At 33.8% G+C, this 13,008-nt stretch overlaps 1 protein-coding gene across 1 annotated transcript; it reads left to right on the top strand.

The window, feature by feature from the left end:
* The first annotated feature begins 299 nt into the window (after positions 1–299).
* On the top strand, positions 300–4,310 carry LOC145113860 (serine carboxypeptidase 1-like). The gene is made up of 14 exons (XM_079049909.1): positions 300–655; positions 759–904; positions 1,329–1,396; positions 1,493–1,615; positions 1,723–1,825; positions 1,905–1,942; positions 2,425–2,526; positions 2,611–2,691; positions 2,774–3,019; positions 3,119–3,184; positions 3,274–3,395; positions 3,511–3,624; positions 3,776–3,821; positions 4,066–4,310. The coding sequence occupies exons 1-14, from the start codon at positions 510–512 to the stop codon at positions 4,147–4,149; spliced, it is 1,485 nt and encodes a 494-aa protein (XP_078906035.1). The 5' UTR covers positions 300–509; the 3' UTR covers positions 4,150–4,310.
* The last annotated feature ends 8,698 nt before the right edge of the window (positions 4,311–13,008 follow it).

Here is a 13,008-nt window from a genome sequence, read left to right as displayed (position 1 = left end):
GATACATCACCTTCCTTTCTAACACATAAATATAAACAATTTAATAGAAAAATCATTTAACATGTTACACACTCCAGCTAAACATGAGTTTATCGACTTTAAAACTTTACTCTTCAGACACGTATACATAGGTCAGTTGAATGCTACTGAATGGTTTTGATCCAAATACACTGAATACTAGACTGATTCAGAAGACAGCTCTGAATGGATCCAGATACCAGATATGTGCCGAATACGGAATACCGTATTTTTACTTGTACTTCGGTCCATCAAAAAGGGGCTGCCTTTGTGTGAATAGAGAAAGTCTCAAAAGTTGGTGGCTCTGTTGGAACCCACTCTTCCACAGTCCCCCTCTTATCCTTCACTTGCCTTGTAAGCGAACAACTGACAAATTTCACTCTCTTCTATGCTCCCATTTTATATTCAGCCCTCACTCCCACAGAAACTTCAAAACAGATTCAAGAACCCCCTTTTCTCTTTCTTGAATCCCCCAAATTATTATTTCTTAAATGTTCGAGATAATGAACTCAATCCACCTAATCTTATTGATTTGTCTCTCATTTACCATTTTATTGGCACAATCCGCCCCTCAGAATGCCATAGTTACTCAAGTTCCTGGGTTCGATGGCACTCTACCATCCAAACACTATGCTGGGTACTCTTAATCTTTGCTTTCTTTACTTCTCTCTTGATGTTTGCAATAAAAGGTTTGCGTTTTCTTAATGGGTGTGTGTCTGTTTTTGCATAATCGTTTACAGGTATGTGACAATAGATGAAAACCATGGCAAGAAACTGTATTATTATTACGTTCTTTCAGAAAGAAACCCTTCTCAGGATCCAGTGGTTCTTTGGCTCAATGGTGGCCCTGGTTGCTCCAGTTTTGATGGGTTTGTTTATGAACATGGTATATATATACTTCACTTTTCTTCACTGTTTTATTAGAATCATGAATCTGTCTTTCTTGATTTTCTCCTTTTTCTCAATTTTTTTAGTACCAACATCACACTAATTGTAAGGGAAAACTCGCATGAAATCTTGATACGACAATCCATTTGTTTTAAAATCATAATCCATGTTACAATTTTCTAAAGATAAAGGATACGTGTCTTGTGTTTTATGAGAAAATTTAGGGCATAAGAATTATAGCAAATTGATCGACTGAGTTGACTCCTTATAACATGATCGGATTTCCAGCAACAACACTTGTTGACTTTAATAGTCAAACTTAGGAATTATAGCAAATAGTAATTTATAAATTGAGTATTTACAAATTTTTGGATCTTGGATTTGCTTGATCAGTCTAAGAACAACAAAGCATCGTGTTGCAGGTCCGTTTAATTTTGAGAAAACAGGAAGCTTGCCCAAGCTTCATCTTAATCCATATACATGGGCCAAGGTTTATATACATACTTCCTGTTTTCAAGTTTATCAAAACTAATTTTATAATTTTAATAATTACATAAATTTGATCATTTTTTTTTCATTTGGTCAGGTTTCAAATGTGATATATTTGGACTCTCCTGCTGGAGTCGGAATGTCTTATTCTGGTAACAAATCCGACTACATCACCAGAGATACAACAACGGCTTTAGATTCCCACAAATTTCTCCTTGAGGTATTCTTTAAAATAATACTAATAAAAAAAAAAAAACTCACCTTCAAACATATTCATGTTTTGAAATATTAATATATTTATTACGTTTTTTGTTTATGTGATTTTAGTGGTTCAAGTTATATCCCGAATTCCTTTCAAATCCTTTTTTCGTAGCTGGTGAATCATATGCTGGAGTTTATGTCCCTATGTTGTCTTATGAAGTGATGAAAGGTAAACATCTGTCTTAAAACACTTGAACTAGCATGAGTCTAGAGTAAATTACGATAACGCCCTTCTCGATATTGTTCAGGACTTGATGCTGGTGATAAACCCACTCTCAACTTTAAGGTGCATCCTCAATTAAAAAGCTAGTATATTATTATCTATATTTACTTGTTATATATATAATATCCCTATTACAGTTTTCTAGAGATAACAGAACTGTAGGTTGAGTATATTAGATAATGGGTTGAAATACTTTTTTATAATACTTTTCTTATTTAAATGATTCAGTTTATTTAATCAAGTTCCACACTTCAGATAACTTAAAGAAAATATTAAACATGTGGAAAATAAGTATTAGCAATGCAACCCGACTGACTCACACATTAAAAAATAAAGTGTTTCATCAAGAATGTATTTTAATCAGTTACTGTATCTAGGCGTACAAATTAAATATTGTAAAAATAATTTCATCACAATATATTACAATCCGTTACTTACTAGGGATAATAATATTTTCCACAGGTTTCATCTTTCACCCATATATGATATAACTATACGTATACAACTATTTTCCACAATTCTAAATTCACTAAAAAAAAATACAGGGATACATTGTTGGAAATGGAGTCACTGATGATGTGTTTGATGGAAATGCTCTTGTCCCCTTTGCACATGGAATGGGCCTCATTTCAGATGAACTATATCAGGTTTTTCTTAATTACCATTTTTAAGAATTTCCATATCCTTTATAAAAAGGATGTTGACATAACTTGGACTCTAAACACATACAGGACGTTACCAAAGAGTGTCAAGGGAACTATTACAATCCTGCCAATGATGATTGTGAAAGCAAGCTTGAAAAAGTTGACCAAGTAATTAATCGTCTTTTTTTTTTTCTTTATTTCTTCTAATTAATTTATTTGTTTAATAATTGATTTGAACTCGAATCTCCAGGAGCTTGATGGACTAAACATCTATGACATTTTAGAACCATGCTATCACAGTGATAGTTCAAGTAAGATTAGGCTTGAAAATACAAATTTACCCCTGAGCTTTAGGAAATTGGGTGAAACCGAAAGACCACTTCCCGTGAGAACCAGAATGTTTGGGCGTGCTTGGCCTTTTAGAGCTCCAGTGAAGGCTGGTTATGTTCCTTCTTGGCCAGAGCTTCTCAACAGTGAAGAAAGTGTCCCGTGTACTGTAAGTCATCATTTATAATAAAAAAAAAAATCGTTACAAAGTATTGGTAATTAAAATCTATTTTAGTTATGGAATATTTTTTTTTATTAATTCTCTTAGGATGATGAAGTGGCAACTGCATGGCTAAACAATGAAGCAGTCCGGAAGGCAATTCATGCGGACCCGGTAAGATATCATTAATAGGTTTCTATTTATAGTAAGATTATGTTTGATTGAATTCTAGACAAAAAGTGAAGTTGAAATGGATATTTCAGATTAGTGTAGCGGGCGAATGGGAGCTATGTACCAGTAGGATCAGATATTATCATGATGCTGGAAGCATGCTTAAGTACCACCGAAACCTCACTGCTCGTGGCTATCGCGCTCTTATTTTCAGGTAACAGAGTCTGTCATGTCATGTCATGTCAAGTCAGGTTAATTGCTAATGTAAATGAGACGTACGAAATATATATATTTTTTATTTAAATTTTTTTTTTTATGTGGTTGTGCAGTGGGGATCATGATATGTGTGTTCCATTCACCGGAAGTGAAGCTTGGACACGATCTTTAGGGTACCCGGTTATTGATGAATGGAGGAATTGGAAGGTTGATGGCCAAGTCTCGGGGTATGTATCCATATCCTTGATCAGAAAAATACCATATGCCAAAACACTATTACTTATAAGGCATACTTACAACCTAGCAACAATGTATGAAGAAGTTGATTTTCTTGTTATGATATATAATTAAATGTGGAAATGTTTCTTCTCATTGCAGATTCTTACAAGGATATGACAGTAACCTCACGTTTCTCACAGTCAAGGTTAGTCACACGTAACTGTAGTGTATTTTGAGCCGTGGTTCCGTGTTCAACTGTACATGAGAAACACTATCATATATGGAACTAACTAAAGTGCATGTTTTAAAGCATAACATGGATATAGAAATATAATTAACAAAGATAAGATGAGAGGGGATTTAACATTTAAGCATTGGGGATGGGCTACATGCCAATTAAAGATTGTATGTTGATTTGGAAATATGATTATATGTTTGATGTGATGCAGGGATCGGGGCATACAGTACCTGAGTACAAACCGAAAGAAGCATTGGCATTTTACTCCCGTTGGTTAGAGGGAAAGAAAATATAGGAAAATACCATGATTGTTTTCATGTGTTGTTTGTAAACGTATTACGTGCTTGTTAATTTATGAATAATTTGGTGTTAGGAAAAGGGAAAGGGGGAGGTAACATACAAGTGGCATGTACTGATATATGATGAAAATCCAATGAAATTATTGTTGTCGATGAAGCCCGATTATGGTTTGACATTTAGATCGTTGTTATTTTGGGTCCGAATAATATACGTTTCGGAAGTCTTTATGGTTTTTTTTATCAACTGGTATTTAATTAATTAGCTATAATCATTAGTAAAATTATACCAAGTCAATATAATAGTTAGTGTACATTTTCATAGAGTGTGGCTGTGTGGGGTCCCCTTTTGTAATTCTATGTTGTTAGAGGACTTTATAATAGTTAGTTAGTTTTAGTTGGTTTTGTAACACCTTGTATTTGTAAGATATGTGTAGGGATCTTTGATTTACTCTCCAAAAGAGACATTTTTTTGGAGAGAGAAACATATGAGATCGTGTACCATAACTATTGGATACACCAATACTCCTCTAAAGATGGAGGCTCGATGAGGATATATAAAGATGTGATAAGCCATGAGGATGCTAGATGTTGACTCGATATAATGTTAACGACCGTGTAGCACCAATGTAGGATACTATGCTAGAACATTGTATTTTCCTATGAATGATATCCTCAAATTAAACATATATATATACAAGAATATAAGGAAACTAACGTGTTATGCAAAAATGGGTTTAACATGGGTCTAACTATATTTATTTATATACATTAATATCTGCTTGTAGTATTATCGAACGGTTAAAATGTAAAATGTTCAAACCAGATCAAAACTCATAGAATACAGACAATGGAAGCTCCTTGGTGAAGATATCAATAATTGATGAGCTAGATGGAACATGATCAACTCGAACCTGACCCAAAGCAACTTGCTCGCACACGAAGTAAATGTTTATCTTAATATGCTTGGTTCACTAATGTTGAACCATATCACATGTGACATCTCCATTTTCACGGTCATTTTAAAACTTTTTGTTTATGCTTATTCAAAACATTTGTTATTGCGGAATTTGTCTAAAAATATGCTTTATAGGATATAATATCAAATAAAGGCATTTCATAAGAAATGTTTTTCATTTATATTTTCAAAACTCAGGATGTCATAAGTGATACAAGAAACATAAGCATAAACGAAGACTTACTACATTTCATTACATTAACGATCAACATCTTCTTGAATCTCTCAGCAAAAACACGCATCATTATCCATATATAATTACCTGTGATGCAAAGAAACTGAGTGGGTCAGGTTGGGAAACCTGGTGAGTACATAGGGTTTTCAACCTATAATATTATAATATTTAATTATATATTCTTCAGCATTCCAATACCCTAATTACCCCATCTCGTTATTCTTACTTACTAATTCTAACATGATGATCTTGAGAGATCTTTCTTAAAGGATATTTTATATGATTAGACACGATAGTATAATAATACTTTGAGTAAACACGACAATACATTAGTACTTTGGATAGACACGACAAGCATGACAATACAATAATACTTTGGGTAAGCGCGACAATACAATAGTACTTTGAATAGTCACGACAGGCACAACAATACAATAGTACTTTGGTTTAGCACGGCAGTACAAAAGTACTTTGGATAGACACGACAAACATGGCTTATTATTTCGCACAACTTTCACTAACCTATCATAACCGCTATCTCACACAACCCTATCACAACCTCTCATTTGTTATTTCACACAACCCTTCACCACTCAATCATATTATTAAGTATGATAAATATACAATTAAATCAAGTAAAAATCATATTGTACAACTACATTAAACACAACAAGGACATCACACATAGAAATTAAGCATTTAGGATATTTGTATCTATGTGTAACTTTGAAAGTAACTATGCACTCACTTTATAAAATGAGTGACTGACGATTTCGGCAGCGTTTCGCTTTGGACTTCCAAAGAGACCTTGACGTATAAAGCACTAAGCCTTAGGCCCCGTTTGATACATATCTTTCCAGGTACAAACAAATCTTTCTGGCTGAATGAACCGGAAAGACTGTTTGATTTGCACAAAAGAAGGGGTCTTTCCCGGTAAGATATGTCTTTCCCAGAAAGCCCCAAAATCATATCTTTCTGGCTGAATGGGTTGGAAAGACAATTATACACCAAACTCCGCCTCTTTCTTTCTTTATTGGATTATTAATTTTTTTAAATAACTTTTTTTAAATTTATTTTTAATTGAATTATTACTTTTTTTCATCATTCAGCACAGTCAATCAGATGTACAATCAAACAACATGGTTTCTTTCCCAGTCAGAAAACTTTCCCAGACAGCACTTTACCAGACAGCACTTTCCCAAACAGAAACTAACAACGGGACCTTAGTCTAGTTTCATAATCCTGACGACTATAATAATTATAGTCTAGATTCTTCAATAATCCCAATGTTTACATCAACATCTATCAAGTAAGTAATAATCAGGTAGGATCATATCGGAGGCAGGGTCCGTTTGGTATACAGAGTATACTGTTTGAAAATCCCACTTTAAACACCTCACTAAATCCAACCTAGACATCATTCCCATAAGTAGATCAATCAGTATAATGACTTGAAATCACTGATAAATCTCAATTATAGTTTCATAGTAACGACTATAACTATAATTAAAAGCTACACTTAAATAAAATAAGCGTAGCTGTAACATCCCAAAAATACCGAGTAAAAATTTCAGTTAAAATAAGTCAAAACCATTCATTCATTATCCCAAAAGACGGTCATAATAAAGGCATTCTCAAAACATCAGAGTAAAATCATAAATAGTCAATGCGGAATAAATCTCTAGGGGATGCAGTGCGATCAAGCCAGACCCTTCCTTTTGAAACTATTAGTACCTGAAAACATTTTAAACATAAACCGTAAGCACAAAGCTTAGTAAGTTCCCCAAAATACCCCATACTAAACAAACATAACAACTTGAAACTAAACTGGGCCTATTTCACCCCTTCCGATATCTTTCAACTGGTATTGAGTCTATTTCATCCCTTTCAGTATCTTTCAAGTGGTACTGGTTCTATTTCACCCCCTTCAATATCTTTCAACCAATATTGGGTCTATTTTATCCCTACAGCTAAGCATACAGTCAAATCAGTAAGAGTCACAAAGACAACAAGCACATACATACATATCAACAAGAGTCATAAAGACAACAAGCACATACAGGTTTATCAACAGGTGTCACAAAGACAACTATCATCCTACAAACAAAATCCGATGGGCCGGAATTGGAGCCTTCGACCCACGAGTACAGTGAAGAGACTCACCTCTCAGGCCGGAATTGGTTCCTTCTGTTGGATTAGGTGTCTAAGGCCATAACTATAATTGGTATTGACTTGACCCGAGAGTAGCATGATCCATTTGGGTTGCCTTCACCAGAACAATCTGATAGGATGGATATTTGAGAAAGAGGCTATTTATGATTTACTAATATATTATAAGTATAATATATTAATTGAGAAATCATAATATTTAATTAGTATTGATCAAGAATTAATTTGGAATTAATTTAGTGATCAAAATAGACTAATTAAATTAACGGGGACTGATTATGTAAATCAGTGACATATATATTGTTTGGGCTATTGATCCATGATGGGCTAAGTTTATGTAAGTATCCATGAAGAGTTAGCCCACATGAGATATGGATCATAACCTAAGTGTGTGGATTAAGGTTTACCCATGACTCTTGGAATCCTACACTATATAAATGTTATCCCTTAGCCAAAATTGTATTTTAAGAGAATCATAACCGATTTTAGAGTGTCTAGCCTCTCTCTCTCAAAGTCCTCCTTTGTTCATGGTGTTTGTGAACCATTTGAGGCATCACACTTGAGGTGCTAAGCTCTTGAAAGGCCAAAACTACAAGCTACATTAAAAAGGTATTCTTCTAACTTGATTTAATGATTCATGTACCAAAATTGTATGCTAGTTGTAGGCTTCATGATTTGGAAATTTTATTACATGTATAACTAGAGAAAACTTAGATCCAAAGCTATTAGGGTTGTATGTGCACCATGGGAGTGTTATAGTACACAAAACCCAACAGTGGTATCAGAGCCATGGATAGTTTTCTGTTATATAGTTGCATTGTTTATTGTTCAAAGTTGAAGCAAACTGAAAAAGGCCTTCTGCCAGGCTGAACTCGCCGATTCCATTGATGAACTCGACGAGTCCAAAGCCTGGCTCGACGAGTTGCACTGGCAGATGGCAAATTTTCGGGTTTTTTTGGCCTATATTGGATTAGGATCACTACCACAAACTGTTTTGTATCATAAAATCTGTTTTTTATGATATGGTAGTTATTATACTCATCCAATGAAAAGATAATTGTCAAAGTTTTAAGATAATTGTTGGTTATATGATAAACAAAGTTACTTGTAAATTGTTGATTTGATATTATCTTGTTTTATGAGTTTAGTTAGATCAATCATGAATTATATGATAATTTTATTTGTTGAAATTGATCTAAATGTTTTTAGTGAGTTCCATAACTTGTTCTCAAGTTATGGAACATGAAAAGTATCATCCATTAAAATAACATTAAACTCATAAGTTATGGAAATGAAGAGTTTTGAAGAGTTTCAAAACTTACCCTCAAGTTTTGGAATTTGAAAAGTTTAATTAAAAAGTTTTAATTTGAATATTGAATTCTAGAACATCTAGTAATTGAAAGGTTTCAAAAGATGCAACTCTTGGGTTCATAACTTAAAAATTAATTAAATAGTTTTAATTTTGAATTTTTAATAACCTAGATGCTTTGAATAGTTCAATTACACATTATGGACTTTATTAAATTGATTAAAGTGTTTAATTAAAAGAGTATTAATAAATCCATAACTATATGGATTGAATTTAATTAAATTAAAAGTCTAGTTTAATTAAAAGATTAAACCACCCAGCATTTTAAATGTTTAAAATACACCCTTATACTATATAAAATTAAAAGTATAATCTATTATATATATATATATATATATATATATATATATATATATATATATATATATATATAAGTAAAAGGTCAGTCTTACCGTTAGTAGGCCTCATTCACGAAGCCGGTCTATAAGGGGGGGGGGGGTATAAGGTTACTGCCTATAAAATGGTGGTTTAATGGGTGTCCACTCTCACCCACCGCTTCCTTGACTAGTGGAGGGTCGTTAGCCGAACGGGTAGGATAGGGCATTAATTCTCATTAAAAGTATAATGAAATACCAAGTAACTAAATACTTTTATAAATTCTCAATCTTAGTTACTTAGGAAAAATGTGAATTTGATGCTAACCCATGAAATTACACATTGCACCTTATTAGTCATTAGTGGAGCGTGTGTGGTTAACCGGCACACTAATATGGGACTAATGAAGGATGGAAATGAGTAGCTCGATGTTAATCATGGATCAATAGAGCGTGTGTGGTTAACCGACACATTGATTAGGTGATTTGTAACATTAAGTGTACCAAGCTAATTTTCGTGGTTATTCATACCTTGTTTGTGATCATCGGCATCTCAGTCACAAACTTGAAGGGCATAATCGAGATTTAAACATGCCATTTAAAAGTTCAATGAATCTGAAAGAATCTAGGAATTTAAAACCTAAAATTCATTTTCGTTTTTCATGGTGAAAATTGGTTAATCGTCATTTACCTACCTTCAAATATTTTACAATTGGATTACGACATCCCTCTTCCGAATTGTAGAATATTGTGTTGGGTCCTAGCCTTAATATTTCATTTGGGTGTTATATTAAGGACTTAAATAAACTAAACTTGAATTTCTCCCTTATAGATGTCTAATGTTGACAACTATGGTCCTCCCGAACCATTTGGAAAAGCTTTCCTCATGAAGATGATGTTCCCAGAAATCATACTTCACTTCCTCCACCTCCTCCAATAATTCTCCCTAACCCACAAGTTCAAAGACTTGAAAAGTTCAAGGTCACTCAAGCCCTATTGGCTAGAAAACACCAAGATGGAAGGTTTGTGTGTGCACATGTCTTGGAGATGAAGTCACACATTGACAAGATGGGAATGTTAGGAGTCGTTGTGTCGAGGAAGTTGGCTGTTGACTGGGTTCTTCAATCACTTCCTGAGTCATATGGTGAGTTCATTAAAGATTACTGTATGACAGACCGCGACATGTCCCTTATCGATCTTACATATTTGCTAATTGCTTCTGAATCATCAATGATTTGGCGCACTGGTAATACAAATTTGATTGGAAGATCTACTTCCCAAACTTCCATGGACATTGACAATGGAAACATTGGAAGTCCAGAAAAGATTTCTCTTTCCAAGGGAAATGGAAAGGCTAAATCTGAGATTGTCCCGTGTACCATTCCAAAAGAGTCTGTTTGTTTCTATTGCCAAGAGAAGGGGCATTGGTTGCGAAGTTGCCCTGACTACCTGAGAGATCTAAGAGATGGTAAAGTCAAAATGTATGACTCTGCTTCAGGTAAGTTCACTATCTAACTCTATTAAGTTCCTACTTATAGATTCTTAATACATGATATGATAAGATTTCATTTTGATGTTTTATAGGATCAAAGAAGAGAAAGGAAGCTTGAAAGAAGAGTAAGCTGATTCTGATCGCGAAGAGATGGATTTCGATCGCATAGTTCGATGTTCAGAATTTTGAGTTGCTGCTTAGGAGTTATGATAGATTGCTTAGAAATATGTAGCGACATAGTTTTCATATGTACTTGCATTGTAAGGACAAGATTTTCTGTGTTTTATAAATAAAGAAAGAATTTTGATTTTATCTTATTTATATTTCCTTGCAATGTCATTTGTGAAAATTGATGTTTGTATGTTTTTATTTTTAGCGATATGGGTTTGATTCTTTCGTTTGTGGTAGTGTCTAAATTTACCAAATAAGGAAAAATTCTCATCACCAAGTCTCAATTGATAGAAACTTGGAATCATGCAACTTGTATTGTATGATGAATGAGAACCTTCGTCTTTGGGAAATTAAGACTAATTCCTTGTTCACATGTATATGTGAGTCAAGTGAAGGACTAGGGGATCGGATACACTTGGTTGTGCCCTGGTCAGGTCCACCACAAAGAACGATAAGACTATTCGTCATGATTTACTAAAGTTTAGTAAATATGGTTATGCTTACAAGATTAAGTATAATTCTGAGTCATTGGAAAAGTTTCAATGCATAGCATAACGAATAAGAAGAATCAAATTAGGCAGAAAGATAGAAGTTTTTCAATCTGAAAGGAAGGGAGAGTACTTTAGTATCGTGTTTTATGATCATCCTTATGATTATGGAACCATGTCACAATTGATCCTCTAAGGATACCTTAGTGCATTTGTATGGCTAAGAAGAGGAATCGTGAAATGTTGAATGGTTAAATCAAGAAGGTGAGTCATACTTCGTTCCAAAATCGAGTCTTAAAGTTATGAGTGACATATTCCAAGTAGGTTTATAACACATCATAAAATGTGGAGTAGAAAAGATTTCTTGCTCTTGTACATTTGAAATTGGTAAGTTGTGATGTTTTGGATAAAATAAAGATCAACTAAGACCGATTGTTAGAAGTGTTTGTCTTGATAAGAAACCGCACTAACTCTTGAATATTTGTTTGTCAAGTAATGTTTCTTGACAAAGAGAGTCTTATATGTCAAGAGGTCAGTGGGAGTCTTAAGGATCTTGAAAGTTTCAAGAACTAATCAAGAGTAAACCTATTGTTAATCACTAGCACACGACTTGAGGTTTGTAACCTATCGTGTTGACATATTCTTGTTTCTGTGCCCATTCCAGTTAAAGTTGACTATGCATGTGAGTTCTATGAGTACTCAATTGTTTGCATAACAACTTGGAAGCAATGGTAGGCCCTTGTGCTGCCAGGTGGCAAGAAATTAAGATTGAACAAGTTCAGTCCATATAAGTTTAGATTTGTCACTAACCTTGTCTTATGATTATGGTTATGACAAATTCACATGGATAGGAACACATACACCATAAAATCTAAGTGTCATAAGGTTTCTCTCCAATTCATGAAAATGACTGTGAGGAAACGCTTTCACTAAGTAGATTTTAAAGAGTTAGAAATTGTGATATTTGCATTCTCAAATTCGATTATGATTACGTCATCCCTCTTCATAGTTAGAATTGTGAGAAATGGAAAAAGATCTAAACATTTGGGACTTATTACTGTAAGTTCTAAAATTGTTTAGACACACATGTGATATATCTAAGGAAAGGTGTATGAGTTTGAGAAGCCTAGATAAAGTCTTATCGAAGCGTCTTGTATCATAAATCTGAACTTTGGTAAGGAAGTCAACAAGTATTGATTTCTAGAAGTCCAGCTTATTTCTGGGTACATGTCAAAGCTAGTGGGAGCATAAGTGTTATGCTAGTAAGATAATGATTATCATGCTAGTGGGAGCATAATTATTATGGTAAGTGTTGCGAGTTAGCAATGTTAATTATAGAAAACAAAGGTTTCAATTCGCAAAGTTGCAGGGTTTGAAAAGTTGTTTTGCTATAATTAAGGGAGAGGAACTTATACTTCATTTCAATTCTAAAAGTTTAGATTGAGATTTTAATCAAATTTAGTCAAGGACATATATGAATGTTATGTTGAAAAGATTCGACATACGGAAATTCTGTATATGGAAATGTTATAGCAAGAGACTGGTAAAGTATCGCATCTTTATGTAAAACATTATGTATCGTATCCCATATGCTTCGGGTATAGGATCGATTGCATGTGCTATAATATTTATGTGTTCTGAATTTTCCAAATGCCTAGGGCA

This window comes from Lactuca virosa, chromosome 5 (assembly GCF_052849685.1).
Source record: "Lactuca virosa cultivar CGN04683 chromosome 5, Lactuca_virosa_CGN04683_v6, whole genome shotgun sequence".
NCBI classification, from domain to species: domain Eukaryota; kingdom Viridiplantae; phylum Streptophyta; class Magnoliopsida; order Asterales; family Asteraceae; genus Lactuca; species Lactuca virosa.
Note: the sequence above shows the minus strand (reverse complement) of the source record. Positions and strands in the feature narration are given on the sequence as shown.

Bases quoted from the DNA above. Each gene is read 5' to 3' on its own strand.
- LOC145113860 (XM_079049909.1), top strand. From the start codon at position 510: ATGTTCGAGATAATGAACTCAATCCACCTAATCTTATTGATTTGTCTC. The intron at 3,396-3,510 runs GTAACAGAGTCT...GTGGTTGTGCAG, and splicing joins TATCGCGCTCTTATTTTCAG to TGGGGATCATGATATGTGTG. The intron at 3,625-3,775 runs GTATGTATCCAT...TTCTCATTGCAG, and splicing joins GTTGATGGCCAAGTCTCGGG to ATTCTTACAAGGATATGACA.